This window comes from Hylobates moloch, unplaced genomic scaffold (genome assembly GCF_009828535.3).
Source record: "Hylobates moloch isolate HMO894 unplaced genomic scaffold, HMol_V3 SCAFFOLD_3, whole genome shotgun sequence".
In the NCBI taxonomy this organism is placed as follows: domain Eukaryota; kingdom Metazoa; phylum Chordata; class Mammalia; order Primates; family Hylobatidae; genus Hylobates; species Hylobates moloch.
Genome location: NW_026652278.1, coordinates 72,600,657 through 72,627,101, shown reverse-complemented (window position 1 = coordinate 72,627,101; position 26,445 = coordinate 72,600,657). Strand labels below are relative to the sequence as shown.

The 26,445-nt window shown below is 47.3% G+C and overlaps 1 protein-coding gene across 6 annotated transcripts; it reads right to left on the bottom strand.

Annotated features, from left to right (window-relative positions):
- Positions 1-3,730: 3,730 nt before the first annotated feature.
- On the bottom strand, positions 3,731-26,445 carry RPS24 (ribosomal protein S24). 6 transcript variants are annotated; one of them, XM_058436426.1, is made up of 7 exons: positions 25,784-25,954; positions 24,803-24,868; positions 24,500-24,709; positions 22,287-22,397; positions 21,619-21,636; positions 19,369-19,390; positions 18,896-18,978 (listed from the first exon to the last, which is right to left on the bottom strand). In XM_058436426.1, the coding sequence occupies exons 1-5, from the start codon at positions 25,937-25,939 to the stop codon at positions 21,631-21,633; spliced, it is 549 nt and encodes a 182-aa protein (XP_058292409.1). In that variant the 5' UTR covers positions 25,940-25,954; the 3' UTR covers positions 18,896-18,978; positions 19,369-19,390; positions 21,619-21,630. The 6 variants fall into 6 exon arrangements, with proteins under 6 accessions (XP_058292406.1, XP_058292407.1, XP_058292409.1 ...); XM_058436427.1 differs by lacking the exon at positions 21,619-21,636; XM_032141209.2 differs by lacking the exons at positions 19,369-19,390; positions 21,619-21,636; positions 25,784-25,954 and adding an exon at positions 26,307-26,445.

Sequence of the window (26,445 nt, the reverse complement as noted above, 5' to 3'; positions counted from 1 at the left end):
GCATAGGTGCATATATTTACAGAATGTAATACACACACACACACACGCACAAGCATTTTTTAAACTACCTGTCACCCAGGGGTTAACTTGGGGTGCACAGCCACTCCCCATGGGGTCCATGGATAGAATGCAGGGGTCCCATGAACTTGGAAAGGAAAAAAGTTACATCTTTATTTTCACTGACCTCCAAGATTTTTTTTTTTTTTTTTTTTTTGAGACTTTTCTTGCCCAGGCTGGAGAGCAATGGTGCAATCTCGGCTCACCGCAACCTCCACCTCCCAGGTTCAAGTCATTCTCCTGCCTCTGCCTCCCTAGTAGCTGGGATTACAGGCATGTACCACCACCCTGGATAATTTTGTATTTTTAGCAGAGACGAGGGTTTCTCCATGTTGGTCAGGCAGGTCTTCAACTCCCTACCTCAGGTGATCCGCCCGCCTCAGCCTCCCAAAGTGCTGGGATTACAGGCGTGAGCCACCGCACCCGGCCCTGACCTCCAAGATTTTTGGTTTTTTCTTTTGTGTGTTTTTTTGGTTCTTTTCTAAGATTTTTCCATCATGAATGTAGATAATAAATCCCTGTACTTTGAGCATTTCCAGAGATTTTGTGGCCAGTAGAAATCACAGATATTTTCATATAACATCACAGCTGTTACAGATATTTCAAATGTCACTAGGGTCTCCATCCCTACTTTGAATTATAGTAGTAATTAGATCTGCCACAAGATAGTTATTATTGCATTAATAAGGAACCACTTATGTTACTTCATCACAAATGTTTAAATATTTTGCTAAGTGTACTTGAACAGACTTGGTTTTCTTTGTAAGTTCATGTTTTTTCCGCATGTATAAATACTCCAGGAAGGAGCCCACTGGTCACCACCCACCAAGGGGCAAAGTAAGGTAAAGAACCCCACCTGTGGGGCAGCAGGAAGCCATCTGTAGCTCTAGCAAGTGCATGCTAACAGGTGCCCATGTGGATGTGTGCACAGACCTCTGGCAAAGCCATGATCAGTGCTGTCCCCTCTGATCAATACCCTCCCAAAAGGGTACGTGTCCACGGACAGAGTGGAAGGATAAAAAAAGCCAGTGACTCTGTAGGAAGACAGATCTCTTTCCATGGCCCCAATGGTGCTAGAAACCATGTTGACAGCCCAAGCTGCCCCACTTTCAGGAAGAAACAGCTCAGGGCATTTCTTGGCACTTGCCTTCCAGACCTGGTGGGACAGAAGGCTTCTCAGGGAGTGGGACTTAGACAGGGCTCTGGAGCACATTTCAAGCAAAAGTCACATCTGGCCAGGCATAGTGGTTCACACCTGTAATCCCAGCACTTTGAGAGGCCAAGGAGGGAGGATCACTTGAGCTCAGGAATTCGAGACCAGCCTGAGCAACAAAGGGAGATCACCTCTCTACAAAAATTAAAAACAATTAGCTGGCCAGATGTGGTGGCTCACGGCTGTAATCCCAGCACTTTGGGAGGCCGAGGAGGGAGGATTGCTTCAGTCCAGGAGTTCGAGACCAGCCTGGGCAATATAGAGAGACCCTGTCACTACAAAAAATAGGAAAAACAAATTAGCCAAGTGTGGTAGTGTGTGCCTGTGGTCCCAGCAACTCAGGAGGCAAGGCAGGAGGACCTCTTGAACCCGGGAGGTTGAAGCTTCAGTGAGCCATCATCACACCACTACACTCCAGCCTGGGTGACACAGCAAGACCTTGTCTTAGAAATAAATATATATATAGATATATAAAATATATATATGTGCATATATAATATATATTTATATATAAGTATATAAAATATATATGTGTACATATATAAAATATATATGTACATATATTTTATATATATATACACACACACACACACATTATATATATATTTTAGCCAGGCATGGTGGCGCATGCCTGTGGTCCCAGCTACTTGGGAGCCTGAGGTAGGAGGATCACTTGGGCCCAGGAGGTCGAGGCTGCAGTGAGCTTTGATCACGCAACAGAGTGAGTCCTTGCCTCCAAAAAAAAGAGAAAGAAAAAGAAAAAAATAGTCACATCTGTCTCTGGCTGTCCCCATCCACACCCACACTTCCCCATGATTCCCTATCACCCAAATATCAGTTAAGATTTCTTCCTTGACAATGCTAGGATTACACAAGGGGCCACCCAGGAACTTGTCACTTCACTTCCTGCAGATGGGCCTTGCCTCTGGGCTCTGTCACCCTGACACTCAAACTGCTCCTACTGCTACACCTGCTCTTGATCTTAGAAAGGTAAGAATTTTCCAGAATTCCTGGGGTTCGTGAGTAACATGGAGAAAACCAACATGAAACCAGATCTTTAGAGTAAAGGCTGGGCAAGTAAATGATCTCTATCTGATCGGTGATCAGCCCAGAAAAACTGTTTTGGTTTTGTTTCTGTTCTTCTTCAACTTGGCTATGTGTCTGTCTATAATTACGTGTGATATTTGTGTTTCTTTTCGTTTTTTTAATAGAGACAGGCCTCACTATGTTGCCCAGGCTGGTCTCGAACTCCTGAGCTCAAGTGATCTGCCCACCTCAGTATTTGTGTTTTTTTCATTGCTCTCAGAGGGGAAGGATAATATAGATCTTATTTCCTATACGAATATATTATAGAACCCACCACATAGAAAATCTTTAATACAATTTTTGATGAAAATGGAAAAAATTTTTTTCTTTTCTTTTTGAGACAGAGTCTTGCTCTGTTGACAGAGCGAGTGCAGTGGCGCTATCTCAGCTCACTGCAACCTCTGCCTCCTGGGCTCAAGCGGTCCTCCTGCCTCAGCCTCCCAAGCAGCTGGGACTACAGGTGTGCGTCACCACACCCAGCTGAAAAAAAATGTTTTTTCAATAACAAATGACAGACAAGCCAACTCAAACTACCTTAAACAGTATATAACATTTATTAGCCCCCATAACTAGAGTCCAAGGGTATAGATTCTTCAGGGAGGCTTGAGCAAGACTCTGGCTGTTTCCCTGCTGTTCTCTCAGCTCTGCCCTGCTCCAAATTGTCAACTGTGTCCTCAGGCTGGCTTCACTTGTGGTAGCAAAATGTCTGCAGCAGTTCCAAGCCTCAGATCTGCACATCATAAGCTCTGGAGCAAGTGCGATCTCTCCAACCATCAAATGGGAGCCTTCTTGCAACTCTGCTTACACCCAGCCTCAATCAACCACTTTGGCCAGGGGCAATTTCATGCACTGATTGGTTCAGGTCTGGGTCACTGCCTATTCCTGAGCTATCGCTATGGAAGGAGTAGATGCCATACTTTCTTGGCTTAGGCCAATCAAGACCCACCCCAAAAAAAGCAAATTTGGAGAGCAGAAGGGGAATAGAATGAATTCTTGAAGAGGCAACCAGAAGATCCTCCAAGGTCTGTGTTTCCTCAAACTGCTAAGCAGGGATTTCAGCTTCCAAACCAACTGGCAGTGCCCTAGGACAGGAGCCATCTTCTGACTCCCTATTCACCAACGCCAAGGTGACCACTGAGAAAAGCACTTTGTATGTGTCCTCAGTCACCAAGACAGACCCTCAACCAGCCACCAGGTTCACTAACAGACACAGTCACTGCCACACCGGTCTTCTCCACCAGAGGCATCCCCCCTCCCCTACAAAAAGAGGAGAAGCCTTTAATAACAAGATGTCCAGCCAGGCGCGGTGGCTCATGCCTGTAATCCCAGCACGCTGGGAGGTTTAGCTGGGTGGATCATGAGGTCAGGAGTTTGAGGCCGCCCTGACCAGCACGGTGAAACCCCACCTCTACTAAAAATACAAAAATTAGCCAGGCATGGTGGTATGCACCTGTAATCGCAGACACTCGGGAGGCTGAGGCAGGAGAATCGCTTGAACCTGGGAAGCGGAGGTTGCAGTGAGCCAAGATTGTACCACTGCTCTCCAGCCTGGGCAACAGAGCAAGACTCCGTCTCAAAAAGAAAAAAAAAAGAAGAAGATATCCATCTGGGAGACAAGGGGGGCTAGGTTCTGCCCCTAACTTGGTGGGGAATTCCTTTTGTGTACCACAGTTTCCCCACATGCACTAAGAGGGGATTAGGCAAACTAAATCTAAAAGCCTTCTTGAGTGACCGGTTCATGTGCCACAGCAGAGGAAGAGCTTCTAAACTTGGCATTCCGCAGCCCCAAGAACCACTGTCACCTCCTGCCTGAGTTTCCACCGCAGCCTCTACCTCACGGCCCAATCCACTCCCTACACAGCCATCATTCCATCAGTCATTCAACAGTATTTATTTAGTCTACTGCGTACTGTGTCCAAGGCATTGTTCTAGGCACCAGGGGTACAGCAATGAGCTAATTAGGAACACAGACCAAAAAAAAAAAAAATCTCTAACTTCACGCAGCTTCATTTCTAGTGGGAAAATACCAATAAACAAGAAAATAATAAAATCAACTGCTGAGGAAGAAAAATTAAAACTAGGAAGGAAATCTTTAAATGTGGTAGGAGCTGCTGGAGCTGGAAGGTGGTGGGAGGCCAGAGGCCAGGTCGTGGGGGATTGTGGGGGCGTGGGGAGGTCTTTGGCATTTGGGTGACAGAGATGTGGAGCCCTGGAGGGTTCTGAACAGAGGTGCCAGCTCATTTGACTCCGATTTCCACAGTGCCCTGCTGGCTGCTGCGTGGAGAAGAAGGTGGAGGGATGAAGCATCCTCAGAAATGCAGCAAGGCGGCCACAGCAGTGACATTGGTGGTCCAGACCAGAGAGCCGGGAAGGTGGGGAGAAGCAGCTGGATTCCTGGTGGATTTCAAAGAAAGAGCCAAAAGACTTGTTGATGGCCTGGATGTAGGGTGACAGAGTCAAGGTTGCTGACAAGGCTTCTGGCAAGTGGAGGACCAAGTCGCCATCCACAGGGTGGGGACAACCAGCAGGAGCAGGTGACGCAGGCGACATCAAGGCTCCGATTCTGACCAGTGCCCTCTCCAAAAGGCACGCCTGGCAGCACTGTTCTCTGTTTTCAGTCTTCCTCCAGGGAACGGCCACCTGTAAATACGTGCCACAGCCCCTCCACAACCTGCCACATGTCCACATGCTCCACAGTCCTGGCATTTCTACCTGCCACACAACCCCCCGGCTTTCTCTTGCCTTCCAGTTCTTCACATCTGTGCATCTCTCTTCCTGGGAAATTCTTCCCAATGCTTGCACTCCAAGCCCCAATTCCCTCATCTGCAAAAGCGGGAAGGAGAGAGTAGTCTCAGAGGATTGTCCAGGTGCCTTCCAGCCGCCCTGTTCTGCACCTGTGGCCTGGGATTCTGCACCTCCCTCACTTGGTACCAGGGAAGATCAGCAGCAGTCAGAGCCAAAGCTTGAAGGAAGGGCACTTGGGAGGGTTGTAAAAGCCAGGTACCTGCAGGAGTTCAAGCCTCAGAACAGAGGGAGGAATAAAAACAGCATGGTCTGGAGTAGACAAGAACCCCCACACCAATCTGCCTCTGCCCCACAGAGCCCTCCACCTGGGCCACCCTTCCCTTCCCCTCCCACTCCTCACTCATGGCCAGCGCCAGTGGCTCCTTCCCTGCACTAGTCCCCAGCCCTCCTCTGCCTGCCCAGACTCTCCGGCCATTCGCCCAGCAGCATTCCGGGCCAAGCCTTAGGATCTTGAGGAGCACCCTAGGCCCCCCCATGCCCTGGGAAAGCTCACCAAGGCATGGCCTTCACCCACACCACGTGACTAGGAGGTAGGAAACTGGACTCCGGGGTGCTCCAGGACTCTTTCCAAACTCAGCTCAAATCCCCCTTCCCCAGGAAGCCATCCTGCTTCCTCCAGACCATCCTGCTCTGGAAATTGGTTTGTGGTAGACATGTTGGTCTCCTCCCAAGCTTGGGGCTCAGGCTTCACCTTGCCCACCTTGATGTCTACCCACTCCCAGCTCTCAAAGAGTCCACCTGGAGACTTACGTACCAATATACTGTGCTCAACACAGGAGCTTTCTGCTGGGAGACACCCCTTCATCCGGTGAGCAACCTGCTCTTTATGAGAGGGGAAAGCCAGAGGGGCTGTGGTACAGATGCTCCCCCAGCCCTGGCCCACTCCTGCTCCGCCATTTCCTCTCCCCTTCAGGAGCTGAAGAAGCCAAAGGGGTTCCTTCTCCCTTCTCAGGCTCCCTCACCTTCCACCCAGGGATATTAGGAGAATTAATGGGATAACAGATGTAATGCCTCCAAGGAAACAGGCCACATAAATCCAAAGTGTTGTTATTAAATTCCAAATTTAGCCCTCAGGATGGGTGAGACATGATGAATCTGGGCTGGGAGAGATCCCAGCTGCGTGGACAGGAAGTCCCTGTGAAATCAGAAGCTATGACATACAGGCTCTGGGCATTCAAGGAAACACTAAAAACCCCCCAGGACTCTGAACCCAAAGAGCTTCTACAACTGCCTCACCTAGAAAGCAGCCAGGCTCTGCTTGTGTACCACCAGCAACAGAAAGCTTGCTGCTTCCCAGGGAGCAGACCCCTTCCATTAGCTCCAAGGTTTTTTCTTTTTTTTCTTCTTTTTTTTATTGTTGTTGTTGTTTTTGTTTTTTTGTTTTTTTGAGATGGAGTTTCGCTCTTGTTGCCCAGCCTGAAGTGCAATGGCACAATCTCAGCTCACCGTAACCTTCACCTCCCAGGTTCAGGCAATTCTCCTGACTCAGCCTCCCAAGCAGCTGGGATTACAAGGAACCCTCCACCACATCTGGCTAATTTTTTGTATTTTAGTAGAAATGGGATTTCATCATATTGGTCAGGATGGTCTCAAACTCCTGACCTCAGGTGATCCACCCACTTTGGCCTCCCAAAGTGCTGGGATTATAGGCGTGAGCCACTGCGCCCGGCTTGCTCCAAGTTTTAAAAACTGCCTGCTATCCAGCCCAAACCATTTCCCCATATGTTTCACACTCCAGGACAAATGTTACCCTTCTTTCACATGATAGCCCTTGACCAAGGGTACGTCTCTCTCTCCTCATTTCCAGCTAAACAGGGCTTACTTCCCATTATCTCAAGGCAGCCCCCATCAGGATGCTCTTGTCTGAGTAGACTCCTCCTCGTGGCTTTCAAATCCAACATAACCCCTAGAAGGGGTCCAAAGGGAGACAGGGCAGAGCAGAACCTGCCATGCCTTCGCTCCAGGTGCCCACCTCCCATGGCAGCAGCTGGAGGCAACATTTGCTTTTTTTTAGCATCCTCATCACACCATGAAATGGGGACAATAATCCCCACCTTGTAAAACTCTTTCCAGGACAAAAGGTAATATATACAATGTGCCCAACACAGTGAATAGTAGGCATTCAATAAAAGGAAGGTATTATTGTTACATTCAAAGTCTCCTGGGAACCCTGACAGCAATTTCCAAGGACAGAAAAACCAGGAACTAGGCCAGGTGTGGTGGCGGTCGCCTGTAATCTCAGCACTTTGGGAGGCCAAGGCAGGTGGATCACTTGAGGCCAGGAGTCCGAGACCAGCCTGGCCAACATGGTGAAACCCCATCTCTACTAAAAATACAAAAATTAGCCGGGCGTGGTAGTGCACGCCTATAATCCCAGCTACTCAGGAGGCTGAGGCACGAGAATCGTTTGAACCTGAGAGGCAGAGGTTGCAGTGAGCCAAGATCAAGCCACTGCACTCCAGCCTGGGCGACAGGGCGAGGCGCTGTCTCAAAAAAAAAAAAAAAAAAGGACAATTCACAGAATAGGAGAAAATATTTGCAAACCATATATCTGATAAAAGATTTGTATCCAGGATATATAAACTAACACAACACAATAAAAAGACAAATCACCCCATTTTAAAATAAGCAAAGGATTCAAACAGGCATTTTTCTAAAGAAGACATATAAACAGCCAATAAGCACATGAAAAGATGCTCAACACCATTAGTTATGAAATGCAAATCAAAACCATAATGAGATACCACTTCATACCTACTTGCATGACTAAAATCAAGTATAGATAATAACAAGTGTCAGGAAGGATGTGGAGAAATTAGAACCTTCGTACATTGCTGGTGGGAACATAAAATGGTGCTGCCTCTGTGGAAAACAGTTAACCAGAGAGTCACCATAAGACCCAGCAATTCCACCCCCAGGTATATATCCAAGAGAAGTGAAAACATCCACACAAAAACTTGCACATGAATTTTCATAGCTGCAAAATTATTCAGAATAGCCAAAAAGCAGAAACAACACAAATATCCAACAACTGATGTTGATATGGTAAATCCACACAAGGGAATGTTATTTGGTAATTAAAAGGAATAAATTACTGATAACATGCTACAGTGTGGACATAGCATGGAAACACAACGCTGAGTGAAAGAATCCAGTCATAAAAACCTGTACACTGTATGATTTCATTTACATGAAGTTTCCAGAATAGGCAAATTTATAAACAGAAAACAGATTTGTGGTTGCCAGGGGCTGGGGCAGAGGTTGAGGGAAATAGGGAGTGACTGCTAATGTCTACAGAGTTTCTTTTTGTTGTTGTTTGAGACAGAGTCTCACCCACTCTGTTGCCCAGGCTGGAGTGCAGTGGCGCAATCTCAGCTCGCTGCAACCTCTGCCTTCCAGGTTCAAGCGATTCTCCTGCCTTAGCCTCCCAAGCAGCTGGGATTACAGGTGCTCACCACCATGCCCGTCTAATTTTTGTATTTTTAGTAGAGACAGAGTTTTGCCATGTTGGCCGTGCTGGTCTCAAACTCCTGACCTCAGGTGATCTGCTCACCTCAGCCTCCCAAAGTGCAGGGATTATAAGCATGAGCCACCTGCCCAGCTAAGGGTTTCTTTTTGGCATAATAAAAATGATCAAAAATGACTAGGTGTGGTGGGAGGATGGCTTGAGGCCAGGAGGCGCAACATAATGTAGAGATTCTGTCTCTACAAAAACTAAAAAAAAAAGAAAAAAAAAACAGCTGGGCCTGGTGCTGTGCACCTGTAGTCCTAGTTATGTGGGAGGCTGAAGTGGAAGAATCACTTGAGCCTAGGAGTTCGAGGATGCAACGAGCTATGATCACATCACTGCACTCCAGGCTGGGTGACAGAGTGAGACCAAATAAAAATTAAAATGTTTAAAAATTAGGTGGTGGTGGTGGTTGCACCACTCTGCAAATATATTGAAACCCATTGAGTTGCACACTTTACAAGGGTGAATATATGGTCTGTGAATTAAACCTCAATAAAGCTCTTATTCTTTTTTTAAAGCACCACTCGCAGAGGTCTGGGAGTGACAAGAAGGAGAGAAAGACAGATGTCTCAGCAGCGGGAGTGGTGGCTGCATTGGACATATCAGCAGCCCTCCTGCCCTCAAACCTTCCCAGCAGGTGCTCCTCAGCCCCAGGTAAGTGGGAGTGGGCTCCACAGCTGGCAGACCAGTCAGCGTCTTGTCCCTGGGAAGTGGCAAGGAGGATGCAGGTCTAACTAATCTGGCCGGAAATTTGGAATGGGGAGCAATAAAATCCTGGTTGTGGCAGCCATGGGGCAGAAAGGGGAACAAAGAAAAGCCAGCCTGTAGAGAGAGAGAGAGGCACAGACTCAAAGAGGGGGAAGGAGGAAGGAGGGGAGAAGGAAGAGCTGATTTGTTCTGAAATGATTTTCCAGACCCAAATCCAGGGAGGCTGCCAGTACCGCCTACCTTTTGGTTTTGTTAGACCACCCACAGCTTCCAAGTAAACTTCCCCCTTCTGCTGGGAGGTTTCTGTTGAAAGGATCCCTATGAAGCAACCATTTTCTTCCTGCTGTGGCAAAGACTGGTCATTGTCCCCCAGAACTGTGCTCCCACATCTGCCTGAGCCTATATTTCCCAGCCCACCTCACAGTTATTAGGTGTTGCAGGAGAATAAGTCCCAGCCGATGGAAGAGGAGCAGAAAAAACACAGGTGACTTCTGATCTGGCCTTTGTGGAGAGTGGGTGGCCTCCCACAGGCCCCAGGACTAGGGCAAGGTGCTCTTAGGGTCAAGGAGATGCTGACCTTGCACTAGCACCACCGTGGGTGAAGACCTCCTTGGATTTCACATGCTAAGCGCTTCATTGCCTCACCCAGTCCCAGCCCCACTGTGATTGGCAACTATCCCTCAGAATGGCACCAGCACTGGGAGCAAAGTGGAGAGAGAAAACGTCTAGGCCCTCGAAGACGCTGTTAAACTGCAGTGTCGACCAACCCTGAAGGCCCCTGAGCATCCAGGGGGTTCTTACAGGAGCTAATAAGCAACCTCACTGTTCAAGGCAGTGTAAGCTGACTTGCAGCAGAAGGCCTCCTCCCTAACATACCCTCTAAACTCATGACAAAGCCAGCTCAGGAGCACCAGTGGGCGATGTTTCAACTCTAGCTTCCCAGGGAACGTTTCTGTACCAGTGACACACTCTGTGAGACGACACAGGGCAATGAACTGAACAGCAGGGAAAAGGTACCCCAGACAGCATGCAGTGCTTTGTTACCTTAAAAATGCAAGAAACAGCACTTGAGTAGCAAATGGCTCATTTGCTGTCAGGAGGGGCGTGAACTCCAGGGGAAGACGCCTGAAGCTCACTCCTTTCCCCAGCATGAATGAGCTGAAGGACTTGGGGCAAGTCATCTACCCTCTCTGTGCCTCATCCATAAACAGAAGAAAAAGCAGCCCGTCTTGCATGCTGCATGAAGGTGCCAAAGGAACTGAAGAGCTCTCCTTCCCCGCTCCAAGGAGACCTGATGGAAAGAGACATCGTGTTTAACTTGTTTCCTCCACCAAGGACAGCTGCAGTTAACAATGTTTGCCTATGGGTTGGGCAATTTTTTTTTTTTTTTTTTTTTGAGATGGAGTCTCGCTCTGTCACCCAGGCTGGAGTGCAGTGGTGCAATCGCAGCTCACTGCAACCTCCCTCTCCCAGGTTCAAGCGATTCTTCTGCCTCAGCCTCCTGAGCAGCTGGGACTACAGGTGCATGGCCCTATGCCCGGCTAATTTTTGTATTTTTAGTAGAGACGGGGTTTCACCATATTGGCCAAGCTCCTGACCTTGTGATCTGCCCGTCTTGGCCTCCCAAAGTGGAGATTACAGGCGTGAGCCACCGCACCTGGCTGGGTTGGGCAATTTCTAACCAGACTCTCTGAATATCATCATCGACGGTGGGAGCCAGCAGAAGGCTGGACCACTCTCTTGAATCCCCTTATAACCCAGGGATGAGCACATCTATAGCGCTCTGAAAAGGCAGTTCTGGAGATTTCCTGCCCAGGCAGAGCAGTGGCTCAGCTGGGTGAGCAGTCACTGAGAGTACAGGATGCCAATCCCTGGATTAACGAGGTGAATGCCAAAGACCCACCGAGGCAATGTATTTTTGGAAGAAATACACACTGCGGCAGAAAAGAGAACATGGTATAAATTTTCCTTCTTCCAAACAGTGCAGAATAGAAACCTATAAAAGCAAATTCTGGATGTCTGAAGATACGGACTTTTTAAAAAATCTAGTTTGAGAGATTCCACCTTACTGACTTGCACCATATCCCTGGAAATGCTTAAGTGGCTACTGGAGATGGATGTCATGTAGCAGGGCTTACAGATCCCCTGCAATCGGAGGTCCTTGAGAAGCACAAGGCGGTCTCTTCCTCAACTCCCAGGGCAGGATTTTATAGTGGAAAGGGATGTTGACAGCCACTTTCATAGCACCACTCTCTCATCCTACAGCGTAGGAAACTGGGTCCCAGAAGAGAAAAGAGTCTTGCCAGAAATCTTAAAGTGTGGTGGGGCAGAGCTAAGGCTTGAAAACAGGTCCTGGACCCAGCACTGTGGCCCCAGACCCATGCTTGTCAAAGAATAGGACAGAGGCATAGCACTGCAGGGAGAAGACTGAAGCAGAATCAGGCTGCTGGGGTTCCCAGCCTTCGCCGCCCCCTCCGCCAACAGAAACCGCAAGCTGCCTGGCTGAGCAGCTACAAAAGGGGGAATGCTGTTTGCATAGGATCTGCAGAGACCTCGCAGCACGGATGGGTAGACATCACCATGCACATATGAACAGCAGAAAGCCCCCCAGGTTCAGCTTCCCTACGAGGGCCGAATCCTATAAACAAGATTACCACCCCCATTAGACCTTCTCTGAGAAGAAAGAGTGACCTCTCCAGTTGATCCGGCATCAGGCTTTTTTCATGCTTCCACAAGGGTAGCGGTCTTGACAACAAAGCAGACCGCTTCCACGCCTGTGCCCACAGTGCCCCCTCGTGGGAGTCTGCATAGTGCATCACACGCCTTTATTTCACCAAGTGAAAAGGCAGGGATGGGGCAGTCTACAGCACCGTCCTTCCGGGTTTCCACAGCTGTCCCCCTCTGGAATATCCTCCCCTTCCCTAAGCTGTGGTTCTCAAACTTTAGCGTGCATCTGAATCACCTGGAGGGCTTGTCAAAACACAGGTTCCGGCTGGGCACGGTGGCTCACACCTATAATCCCAGCACTTTGGGAGGCCGAGGCCAGCGGATCACCTGAGGTCAGGAGTTCAAGACCAGCCAGGCCAACATGGTGAAACCCTGTCTCTACTAAAAAGTACAAAAAAAACAAAAAAAATTAGCCGGGCGTGGTGGCAGGCACCTGTAGTCCCAGCTACTCAGGAAGCTGAGGTGGAGACTCGCACCCAGGAGGCAGAGGTTGCAGTGAAGCGAGATCATCCCACTGCACTCCAGCCTGGGCAACTAAAAAAAAAAAAAAAAAAAAAAACCGGTTCCCTGGCCCCACCCACAGCCTCTGATTCAGTAATTCTAGCGTGGAGCCCAAGAAATTGCATTTCTAGCAAGGTCCCTGGTGACGCTGCTGCTGCTGTCCAGGACCACACCTGGAGAATCGCTGCCTCAGCTAATCACCTCCACCCATTTAAGGCTCAGGACCATTTCTAGCTCCTCGGCGAGATGTTCCACAAATGCCCCCAGGCTTATCATAGAATGACATAGTTGTGTAACTTTAACCAAGTTCCTTAACGTCTTTGAGCCTCAATTTCCTCATCTATAAAATGGGGGTAATAGTACTTTCAAGTGCAGGTAAATGAGGCCAGGTGCAGTGGATCACACCTGTAATCCCAGCACTTTGGGAGGCCGAGGCAGGTAGGTCACCTGAGGTCTGGAGTTCAAGACCAGCCTGGCCAACATGGAGAAACCCCGTCTCTACAAAAATTAGCCAGGTGTGGTGGTACATGCCTGTAATCCCAGCTACTTGGGAGGCTGAGGCAGGAGAATCACTTGAACCCAGAAGGTGGAGGTTGCAGTGAGCTGAGATTGCACCACTGGTGCAATCCAGAGCTCCAGCCTGGGTGACAGAGCAAGACTCATTCTCAAAAAAAAAAAAAAAAAAAAAAGGTAAATGAGATACTTTGTGCAAGACTTAGCTCAGTACCTGGCACATGGTAAACAATAAATTTTAGCTATTCTGCAGTCATTAATTAGCAATAGTATTACTGTTCATTTGCCAGCTTCTTGAAGACAGACAGTATTCCCATTAGAGACAGAATTCTCAGAGGCAGAAGGGATCTTAGAGGCCCTTCAGTCCAGTTTCCCAAGCAGCCTCACCTGGGAAGCTATTAAAACATCAGGTGCTTGGGGGCTGCCCAGATCTACTAACTCTGAAAACTGGGGCAAGAGGCTGGGCATTTGTTGTTGTTTTTGAGACAGAGCCTCGCTGTCACCCAGGCTGGAGTGCAGTGGCATGGTCTCAGCTCATTGCAACCTCCGCCTCCTGGGTTCAAGCAATTCTCGTGCCTCCACCTCCTGAGTAATTGAGATTACAGGCAGGCGCCACCACGCCCAGCTAATTTTTGTATTTTTAGTAGAGATGTTTCACCATGTTGACCAGGCTGGTCTCGAACTCCTGACATCAAGTGATCGACCCGCCTCGGCCTCTCAAAGTGCCGGGATTACAGGTATGAGCCACCACCCCTCGCCAGCATTTGTATTTTTAACAAGCCCCCAGCCTGGCCAACGTGGTGAAACCCCATCTCTACTAAAAATACAAAAAATTACCCAAGCATGGTGGCAGGCACCTGTAATTCCAGCTACTCAGAAGGCTAAGGCAGGAGAATCGCTTGAACTCGGCAGGCGGAGGTTGCAGTGAGCTGAAACAGCGCCACTGCACTCCAGCCCGGGTGACAGAGCAACACTCCATCTCAAAAAAAGAAAAAAAGAAAGCCCCCACGTGCCAGGTTTGGGAATTACTCATCTAGCCCGGATAGCACACAGACACAGAGAGGGAAATAGAAGCCCAGAAAAGGGAGGTCTTTTGCCCATCCATGACCACAGTTGATTGGAAGCTGAGTGGAAATCAGGAACTGTGACTCCTGATTCCTGATCTGGTCCCTTTTTCCGACTTATTAATACTTGGGGCTAGGCGCGGTGCCTCACGCCTGTAATCCCAGCACTTTGGGAGGCCAGGGTGGGCAGATCACCTGAGGTCGGGAGTTCAAGACCAGCCTGACCAACATGGAAAAACTCCGTCTCTACTAAAAAATACAAAATTAGCCAGGCATGGTGGCACATGCCTGTAATCCCAGCTACTCAGGAAGCTGAGGCAGAGAATTGCTTGAACCCGGGAAGGGGAGGCTGCAGTGAGCTGAGATCGTGCCATTGCACTCCAGCCTGGGCAACAAGAGTGAAACGCCGTCTCAAAAAAATACAATAAATACTTGGATGCCATCTCATCGACCCATAACCTTCTACATAAATCCCCTCTCCAACATTCATGATGAGCAGCCAGAGCGTTGCCGAAGTATTTCCTGTGTGGAGGAACTCAGCATGTGAAAAGAACACACAATCCATTGCAGAACATCTAATTCTCCAACGTTTTATTTTCTTCAACCAAAACACCGAACAAGTGAAATCCTTAGCCTGGCATACAAGATCCTCCCTTATCTATTCTCCGCTGACCTCTCCAGCTTCATTTCTTACCAGTACCTCACCTGTACCCTCTCATCCAGACTGTGGGCACTGGGAGGCAGGTCTCATTTCTGCCTCCCCTCAACATCTGGCATGCGGGAAGCTCAAGGGTGAGTGGATGGGGAAGGACAGTTGGATGAATGTATGGAGGTGTGTTCACAGAGCTCAAAACCCAGGAGCCTCTCTGCCAGCACAAATGAGTCAGGTGTCATACTTCTGTGCTCTAGCAGCCAACCTGAAGACTATTTCTGAAATGGAGTATCTCCCACCAGAAATGCATTGTGCAAAACTCTGCTCAAAGGCAACAAAGTCATGTAGGGCCTTCCATCTTGTTGACTCAAGAGAATGCCTACCTACCCACTCTGCTCCCACCTCCCCAGGGTCATCCTCTCTTAACTTTGCAGAATGACTGGTCTCACCTTGTCCCACACTGCCTGCTCCCATCTCCCTGCTTTCTTTCCTATTTTTCATGGCCTCAAATGAGAACTTTCTCCTGTGCATCCAAATTGGATCATGTCTCTTGCCGCCATTGGTGTTACAGTAATCCTCCCTTACCCATGGGGCAAACATTCCTAGACCCCCAGTGGATGCCTGAAACCACAAATCCTATCTATACCAAGTTTGTTGCTATATATACATAATTAAAGTTTATAATTTAGGCAGTCGTCAGTTATTAATAAACAATTATACTGTAGTAGGTTGCATGAACTCTTTTCCTCTGAATACCTACGTGTATTCACATTCTTGATGGGAGATAAAACACCTATGTGGTGAGAGGAAGAGAGGTGAATGACGTAGGCATGGTGACATGTGTTAGGCTACTACTGACCACCTGATGACACTTCAAGAAGATCATCACTTTTGGGTGATCCCGGATCATTGAGTCATAATTTTCCAGACTGCAGTTGACGGACGGCAACTGAAATTAGATAGGTGGGGACTGCTGTATGTCTCCTGGAAGACTTCCAAGACCCAGCCTCCCTGCACAGATCTTCTTGGCTCTCAATTTCTATCATGTCAGTCATACACTATCTGCTACTTCACAGAAAGGAACAGAAGCCAGACCATGAGATCGTCGTTAGCTACCTCAGAGCTTTCAAGACAGAACAGCTTCTTTATCCCCAACTTGCAGAACAGGCACACATAGCAGGCGGTCAGTAAATGGGGAATTTGGCTAGCCATCTAACACTTGCTCAATAAACCCATGGCAACTGGCACCCTGCTGGCAGTCATGAGTTTTATATACCATTATATGCACAGTGCAAAGTAGCTTAATACTGGAGTGCCTGAAAAAATGCACTGGAGTCAGATGATTGCATTCCAATCCCATCCCCACCACTTAATGGGTGAGACACTGGTAAGATGCTTAAGTGCTCTACACCCTTTCCAGCATGGGTACAGTAAGACATGCTTCTTGGAGTTAATATGCAGATTAGGCTGGGCACGGTGGCTCACGCCTGTAATCCCAGCACTTTGGGAGGCCAAGGCGGGCGGATCACAAGGTCAGGAGATCAAGACCATCCTGGCTAACATGGTGAAACCCCAACTCTACTAAAAATACAAAAAGTTACCTGGGCATGGTGGCAGGAGCCTGTAGTCCAGGCTACTTGGGAGGCTGAGGCGGAATGGTACGAACCTGTGAGGCAGAGCTTGCAGTGAGATTCTGCCACTGCACTCCAGCCTGGGCGACAGGGAGACTCCGTCTCAAAAAAAAAAATGTGTGTGTGTGTGTGTGCGCGCACGCGCGTGCAGATTAATGGAGATCGTTGTTCAGAGTTTAGGACAGCACCTGTCTCAGCTCCATGACAGCACCATTTAACATGCTGTCTTTAAGGACAGCCTAAAATAAGCAACTTGCCAGAGAAGAAAGGAAGAATGCAGAATAGAAAGCTGCCTGATTACATAGGCACATCCAGCTACAAATAGAACTCATGGGTATGGTGCTAGGAAAAGCTAAAAAGCAGCACCCCAAATATTCACTGCAGGTACTTTCCCAGAACCACCTCCAGCTTTTCTCATCACTCTTCAAAGATCCCTGCTATCTCTCATTTAAGCCACAGCTTCCCATCAGTGACAAGCTGAAGGAAGGGATGTGCTCCCTCAATATTGATTCAGCTTAGTAAAGTTTGCATTTTATGGAGGCTCTTCCAAAGCCTGCTGACAGCACAGGGTAGCCTGGTTACTGTGAGGGCCTACAATGTGCTGAATCTGTCCACAATTTGAGTTCCCACAAGTCCCTGCTTCCTGACACACAATTGCTTAGCACTAGTTTCCAAACTGTTTTCACAGTTGTTACATCCTCAGCCTCAAAATAGCCTTGTGAGCCAGGGCAGCTAGCGGATACCCTTGGGAGCCCAATTTAAGACAAATTAACCCAAACAAGGTACCAGGTGACTTCCCCAAAAAGCACTCAGATGGACTAGATGGAAGAGCAGCAGACAGCGGGGACAGAAGACCAGAGGGCAGGTAGAGGAGGGTGTTAGCTGGCTGTGGAGACTGGAGAATACCTGTCCCAACAGACGCAGCCAGCCTGGAGCCCTGCCAATTGTCATCAAACAGGAAGGTGGGCTACTACTGCTGCTTCTGGTATTTCAAGAGGCTGGAAATCCAGACCTTTATGTAAAATTTGCCAAGTTTCCAAATGTTATGCCTAACAAGGCTCACAGCAAGACTGCCACATTTTCTATATCACAACCCAAGTGGATCCTCTGGAAAAATAGGCCAAGACTGAGTTTCATCCCACCCCCCTTCCCAAGGCTACTGGCTAAGACTACAACTTCTGCCCTGAGCACAGCCGAACAGAAAAGCCTCCCCACTTTGTGACTTTGATGCCAACCTTCAATCATTCAGGCTCTCTGCAGCTATGCCCTTTTTCTTCACATCAGAAACTATTTCCTACCCTTCAGCTCTCAGTCAATTGCTTCCTTCCACTCTCCCTGCATCAACTCAGCAACCACCCCCAGCTCCACGTCCCATCCTGTCGCTGCAGCACTGTCAGGATCCTCACCACCTTGCCTCCGCAAGCTGCTCACAGGGTGCCTTCTCTGCTTCCACACTCCAGCTCACTCACAGGAAACTGTATCTCAAACCCCAACCTTTGCTGCCCCTAGCATTACCTTCAGCCTGTATGCACTGTTCATCAGAAAACGTCAGTCACATCAAGGACCCCATTCTTACACATGTTCTGTACTAGTAAGATATTTCCTGGTCCTAGCAAAGGAGTAGCAGATTCCTTAGCAAGAGAACCTACAGGGCCAGAGGCCCCACAAACGGAAGTACACAAACCTCTGTAGATATGAAAACAGAACTCCAACCACCCCCTGGCCAGCAGGCCCAGCCCCATGACTTAACTCTTCACAGCCCTGCCCTCCCATCTGTAGGTGCTCCATGCATGGGGCTCTGACCACCTTTTCTCCAAAACATTCCACCACCCTTCCTGCAACCTCAACCCTTCTGCCTTCGTGGTATTCCTTTTCCTGGGTCCCCTTCATGCCCAACCAAGTCTTTCAGCTCTCTACTGCTTCCTGAGATTTCTCCAGTTTATCTAGACATGGTACTTTTTAGACTCTAAGCCGGAAGTGGTCGCTCATGCCAGTACTTTATGTGGCCAAAGTACAGCACTTTGGGTGGCCAACGCAGGGGGATCGCTTGAGCCCATGAGTTCAATCAAGACCAGCCTAGGTAACAAAGCTAGACCCTGTCTCGAAAAAAAAAAACACCTCACTGCAGCCTCGAGCTCCTGGGCTTAAGTGTAATCATCCTACCCAAACCTCCCAAAAGTGCTGATTACTGTGAGCCACTACACTGCGTCCAGTGCGGACATGGTTCTTAACACAGCATTTACAAGCTTGACTCCCAGATGAACCCACCTAAGCTATAAACCAATCAGCAAACAAACACCACCCCATGACATTAAGTTTCACTGAATGCTTCATGGAGCATGTGAACTTGGGTAGCAACTGAAATCAGCAGACTAACCTCCTAGCAGTCCCAGGAAACTGCGAATACATTTCAAACAACCAGACACATGAAGTTTTTAGTTTATTAATGTTCTCGTGAAACATCCACAGTGGCCACAGATAACATCATTGCAGCACCTTTACTCCTTCGGCTGTGAATCAAGAGAAAGAAGTTTAGTCAGCAACTGCCTGCCTTTAAAATTCTTTAAAGTCTTAAATTCCAAAAGCAGTAACCTTCATGCACAACAATTATTAGTAACCTAGAATATCAACTTATTTTGATGTTATCATAACACAACGTAAGCATCATGAAATAAAACTTACAAACATTCAAGTTAGGAATAAAACAAAAATGGGCTAAATATTGCTAAACCTTAAAAACAAAACCATGTCACTGTTAGTATTTTAAAAGGTTACAACTCTTCAGAATATTCGTAAATCTACTTCTAGATGTACTACACATGATCTGCTTTTAAATTGCTATGTCAGTACACCAGGGAGTCTAGTGATCTACGTGACTACATGAAAAGCTTGAATTATACCTGTGATCCAATCTCCAGCTCACTGAATCAGTGGCGGGGAAGGGAAAAAGAGAAAGGAGGGAAAAGAAAGATTTCATTAATAGTCCCTTTGCAAACTCCAAAATAATCTGCATTTAAGTGCATGCAATCAGGTACCTTAAAGATGACCATTTTGTTCTTTGCAATTGTATACAGAGCACTCCTTCGAGACTCACTGATTTTATTCCTCCCAATTCTGACAATACCTTGCCTGATTACTGTAGTTCTTATGCAAACAAGGTAGCCTGACTTCACAATGAAGAGATCATTAAGCCAATGTGGTACCCAGGATGGCCTTGCCCACTTGTCAATGAAGTACATACCTGAGCCTCTGACCCTCTGCTCTGCCCAGCAACACTGTGCTGGACACACACCAGGAACAGATATGAGAATCATTACAGATTCAAGTCTAATTTAACCTCAATGGGAGTGCTCTAAATGATCGGGCAAGTCTTTTAAAAGCTGCCTCAGTTCAATAAAAGACACCATTCACAGCCACAAAAGTAGTACAAGTTAGTATTTAAAAAGAAGCATTAATTTAGCTGAACTAAAAATACAATTGCTCCTCAGATATGAGACTACTAATGCCTTAGTATAAGTAACTTAGTATATAACTCCATCGCAACCAAAAGGCAAGAACAAATACCAATTCTAACATCTGAACAAAACTGAATTAAAAGCAATGTTGCTATGCATTTCTTTGGAGCCAAAGAATTCATGTACTCAAATGCATTGATTTTTCCAGCTGGCTTTTCAGAGCAGTGCTAGTGAGAGGCACCAGTGTAACTTGAAGCAGGAATAGTGATGGCTCAGGTCCCCACAGGTAGCTCCTCCGTACTTGTGGGACTCAAAGGCTAAGCGCACTAACTCGTAGGGCTCAAAGGCTGGATGAAGAGAAAAATCAATGTGTTAAATGTCCTTCAGACATAGGTCAGAGGACAAATTTTGACTAATTCTTTTGACTAATTCTTTTTGCAACTTCTCTCAACAGGTACAATCCTCACAAACGGAGTGGTTCTTAGTGAATAGTTCTGCTGGCAGTTCATTCATTACATACTCCATGGCGCTGGGTTGTCAATGTGATTACAGTCCTGGGCAGGCAATCCCAGGCTTACTGCCTTGCCTGGCAGGGAATCCCTGCAAAAGGATGCCACAAGAACAAGGGCCTTCATTGATTCAAAATCCCACTATGCCCACCCCACTCCTGCCCCACTTTACACATTACAATTTTAGGCTGTTCAGATGTGCAAAGTTTGTTTTAAATGAGGTAACAGGCTGGGCGCAGTGGCTCACACCTGTAATCCCAGCACTTTGGAAGGCTTAGACAAGCAGATAGCTCAAGTTCGGGAGTTCAAGAGCAGCCTGAGCAACACAGCTAAATCCTGTCTCTACAAAAAATTGGCAGGGCATGGTGGCACATGCCTGTGGTCCCAGCTACAAGGGAGGCTGAGGTGGGAGAATCACCCAAGCCCAGGAGGTATAGTAACCCATGATCATGCCACTGTACTCCAGCCTGGGTGACAAGAGACCCTGTCTCAAAAAATAAATAAATGAGGCAATGGGCCACTCTAACCAAGTGCTTGTGGGAAAAAGCATATCCACCAGACTTTTATATGAATACATAATTACCTCGAAAATTTTCTATTAAAAAAAAAAAAAAAGACACCAGGCAGAAAGTTGGGAGATTAAGTAATAAAAAGCAATGGAAATGGTAAAAGGCAGCTTTGCATGTATCCAAACAGGATAGAGGCTTTGCCGGATTTCACAGACTAGTTTACTACCAGAGCTGCCAGGCTGGTTTCATGGCTCCAGAGAAGACTGCTCCTTGCATAAGAGAGCCCTTCCCAAGCCCAGTGTTAACTGAAGCCATTTCCTAAGTATGTGGACACAGCATTTCCCAAGTGCAAGCTAAAAAGTGCCTACTTGGTAAAGCACTCACCTTCCTCCAGTGAGTCACTTCACATGTAACATGCATTTTGGAGTTTCCAAAATAAACATGATTTTAAACGTTTTCTCCTTTGCTCATAATATACTATCTTAAAACATATTAGGTTGGTGCAAAAGTAATTGTGGTTTTTGCCACCGCAATTACTTTTGCACCAGGCTAAATAGCACTGGCATTATAATCAACCATATTATAAAACCGTCGTCCAAAGGCCAACATGCAAAGCATCATCAAAGCAAACTCAGTGAAGGTGATGCATCCCCACACCGTGCTTACAATCTCAGTACCTGCTAGACACTTCATTTCTGATGAACAAGAAATCCAAGAAAGTAGAGAGGAAAAGCAAAAAAAACAAAAAACAAAAAAAAAAGTTCACAGAACACTTGATTATTTGTTAATTTAACAACCCAACACCTTAATTCTATTCAATGATTTACAATGTCCAACTATTTACAGCTAGCAAAGCTGGTAAAAAGCTGCTTATCGCTAAAATCACTTGTCTTGGCCAACTGGAGAGGAAAGCAATCCTGAGATCTCAGTTGCCTTTCCAGTGTGCCAGGAAAACACAGGCCACATTGATCCAACTGCTTCTTAAACCAGTGTCCATATTAGTAAGTAAAATCACAGGGAATGAGATCCGCTCTGCATTGAAGGTTCTACGCCAATTAGTAAAATTAAAACTTCTTGTGATAGGCTTGAAAGGTGCCCACCAGGATCAATGTGGCCTCCAGATTGTGCTGTGAGCTGACAAGGGGTGGGCCAAGCTACTCTACTGAGCTGTTAAGACACTATGCTACATAGTTTCTTAAAACATGTTACCTTCTGTAATCCAGAAGAAGAGGAAAAGAAGAAACATTAAGAAAAGTTATTTTAAAAATAAGTAAGATCCCTTCGTTCCTAGAAACTAAAGACCTACAATTAATGACGTTTCTGTATTTTCCTTGATGGACTATACCTTTTTGCCAGCACCAACATTGGCCTTTGCAGTCCCCCTGACTTTCTTCATTCTGTTCTTGCGTTCCTTTCGTTGCTTTCTTGAGGTCTTTTTCTTCTCATACAGGCCATGCTGAATGAGAAAAGAGTACATCCAGGTGACTTGTAAACATTAAAATCATTACCCACCACTCTGGTAGGGAAACTGATCCAGTCTGAGCTTAAGAAACACAGCTTTCTAAACCAAAACTTTTCAAGTACATTTAATGCATGTTTTTGCTACAACAGAAAGGATCATCAAGGGATTTTAAGTATAGAATAGCCTCACAGGAAACAAATGGTCCATTCAACATTCTCTGAACAGGAAGTTTGGGAGAATGGCTGTTCTTGTCCAGACTTGAGCTCACAGATCACTATTTTTTCTTCTTTTGCACTACCAAAACAAGGCACCTCCCAAGTGGCTGAGGGGATCTCTTCCCATTTCAACTCCCCATTACTCCCTGATGACAGAGAAGCCTTTACAATCCCCACGCCATGGAGATTCAGGATCTACTCATCTCCACTCTGCCCACCTTTGCACTTGCTGTTCCTGGGGCCAACAAGACTGTTTCTGTATCTTTACAAAGACTACTTCCAAATCTTTACAAGGATCTCAGCTTCAATGTCACCACCTCAGCAAGGCCTTCTCAGAACATGAACGCAACATCAGTTAAAAATAATGCAGCCATGCCGGGCGCGGTGGCTCATGCTTGTAATCCCAGCACTTTGGGAGGCCGAGGCGGGCGGATCACGAGGTCAGGAGATCGAGACCACGGTGAAACCCCGTCTCTACTAAAAAAAAAAAATATAAAAAAAATTAGCCGGGCGTGGTGGCGGGCGCCTGTAGTCCCAGCTATTCGGAGAGGCTGAGGCAGGAGAATGGCGAGAACCCAGGAGGCGGAGCTTGCAGTGAGCCGAGATCGCGCCACTACACTCCAGCCTGGGTGACAGCGCAAGACTCTGTCTCAAAAAAAAAATAAAAAAATAAAAAATAATGCAGCCTCGGCTGGGCACAGTGGCTCACACCTGTAATCCCAACACTTTGGGAGGCTGAGGTGGGCGGATCATGAGGTCAGGAGTTCGAGATGAGCCTGACCAACATGGCAAAACCCAGTCTCTACTAAAAATACAAAAATTACCCGGGCATGGTGGCGCGCACCTGTAATCCCAGCTACTCAGGAAGCTCAGGCAGAAGAGTTGCGTGAACCTGGCAGGCAGAGGTTGCAGCGAGCCGAGGAGATTGCACCACTGCACTCCAGCCTGGGCAACGGAGCTAGACTCCCTCTCAAAAAAAAAAAAAATTTTAAAAGTGCAGCCTCTACCTATGACATCACCAGGATTTTCCCTCACAGCTATCATATGGGAAGGTTTATCTAACAGGATAGGGTAAAGTGGGTTAAAGGAACAAACAAAACAAGCACTTCAAGGTAATGATGCTTCTTTACTAGAATGTAAGCTGGGAAGCTTGCCCAGATCACTGCTGTAGTTCACTCTGCAGTGTTTGGCACTCAGTATACAATCAAAAACCTTTCCTGGTTCCTGACTACCTATGAGTTTAAGCCCAGATGCAGACTTAATCCAAACTAAATGAATTTGGCGCCAGGCTACCTTTCCAAACACATCCCCTTACTTCCCCTCTGGAAAACAATCCTTACCCCTAGTCCATCTCCAAGAACACTACTTCAGCTGCCCTTCTGAACTCAGCTCAAATGCCAGACTTCAGTTTTGAACCTCCGTACTCCACCTGTGCATTTTATGAAATAACTTTGTCTTTTTTTTTTTTTTAGATGGAGTCTCGCTATCACCCAGGCTGGAGTGCTGTGGTGAGATCTCGGCTCACTGCAGGCTCTGCCCCCTGGGGTTCACACCATTCTCTTACCTCAGCCTCCTGAGTAGCTGGGACTACAGGCGACCGCCACCTCGCCCGGCTTATTTTTTGTATTTTTAGTAGAGACGGGGTTTCACCGTGTTAGCCAGGATGGTCTCGACCTCCTGACCTCGTGATCCGCCCGCCTCAGCCTCCCAAAGTGCTGGGATTACAGCCGTGAGCCACCGCGCCCGGCCAACTTTGTCTCTTAATCCCTTTAGAGTTGTCTCCCAGACTGCTTGGTCTTGCCCTTTTTACCACACTCACAACACAACGCTACTGAAAAAATAGGTCTTCAGGAGCTGATCAACAAATGAAAAGACACCTACTCTTGCAAGTCTATGTTTGGGTTCATTTTTCTTTGCATAATCCAGGGAATCGTAAATCATGCCAAAGCCAGTTGTCTTGCCACCACCAAAATGAGTTCTGAATCCAAATACAAAGATGACATCTGGTGTGGTCTTGTACATTTTGGCTAGTTTTTCCCGAATTTCTGTCTTAGGCACTGTTGCCTTCCCGGGGTGAAGGACATCAATGACCTAAAAGGAGATAGCAAGTTTAGCGTTCACTATGATAATATACATCTTTAGAGTAAAGGACAATTAAGCAAAGATTGACGTGCCCTTCCTTACCATCTGTTTCCTCTGAAGTAGTCGGTTGGTCATGAACTTTCTAGTGCGGATAGTTACGGTGTCGTTCTGAAAACATAAACACTCTGGTTAATAAAACTACTCAAATTTTTCTTGGCCTTGCTGTGATTTTCCAAGACCTAGAATGTTGTAGTCCAATTTGTAGCCATTAGTCATGCAGCAAACTAAAGTAAATAAAACCCACTGGGCAAGGCCAAACTCACAGCATACACCTAACAAATGCGTAAAATACGAAGAATACAATGGTTTTACATGAATCTGTACAACTTACTTCACTAGGTTATGTGTATCACTGGGGCAGGGTTTCTCAACCTCAGCACTACTGATAATTCCATATGGATAATTCCATATGGGTATGTTGTGGGGACTGTATGTTTTAGAATAACTGTAAAAATCCCAGCCCTCTAACCACTAGATGCCGGAAGCACTTCCCACCTTTCCCAGTTGTGACAATCAAAAATGTCTCCAGACTTAGCCAACTGTTCCCTTAGGAGAAAAATCACTCCGGGTTGAGAATCACTTCTCTGGGGTACAAACTGCTGTGGCTCATATAAAGGTCACTCAATGAACTGTGTTTATCATGTCTTGCACAAATGTCACCCAAACCTTGTACTCACTACCTGCATGTAATCTATCCTTCTAGAATGGCCATAGCAGAGATCAGAGAAAACAATATTCCCTTCTGAAGGACTGAACTGCACCTTTACTTAATACCTAACAAAAAATGTGGGCATTAAGCAATTTATGCTAACAATTTTACCAAAAAGGAGGCGCAAGAGACTTTCATGGCAGCAAATGACTTGCTAGACTTTCTCCATTTTACTTCGAGAAACCACACCAAATTAAATCCACGTCAGTGGTACTCAATTCTTGAAAGGAACAAAGGAAAAAAAAAAAGATTGCTGGTAAAGTTAAAAACGGATGCTGGAGGAGCTAATAACGCATGACTTAGGGCAGGACTACCTTTTTATAACATCTCTTTCCAGGGCCTGTTTCCCCAGTATGAAACATGAAGATCCATCCAGCTGACAAGTTTTCTAGCTTACACGTGGGAATGGTTTCACTTGCCGCAACTCGCCCAGGCGCTGCCCGCACCTTCTTCACCTCTTGGGCTGCCATCACCTGCAAACCGCCTACCTAGCCCAATTTGGAACTGCAGACGAGATGCGCCTCCCATTGCCCATCTATCCCGCCCGCCCCCGACCCCGACCCCCATCCACTGTGCTCCACGAAGTCAACAAGCGCAACAGCTTCTGCACTGCCCAGGCGCTGGAGCCCGAAGCCCAGCATGTCCGGGTCTGCAGCGCAGCCCGCCAGGCCGGACTCCCTGCCAACAGCCCCGAGCCCCTCGACAACCATCCTCCGACATAAACGGCCAGAGAAGAGCAACCGAGCTTCGCGTGCCTATAGCTCAAGTACTGGGACCCGGGGACCAAGGATGGCTCAGATACGCGGCAGATGACTGCACGGCCTCAAGGAGACTCACCATGATGGCGACCTCTCTTCAGACAGCCAAGGAGGAAAAGAGAGCCACTATTCGCCGGCCAATCATATCAACGCGCACGGAAGGACCCCCGGGAAGGGCCGGCGTGGGGGCGTGGCCGCGCCGCGAGGCTGACCGCGCC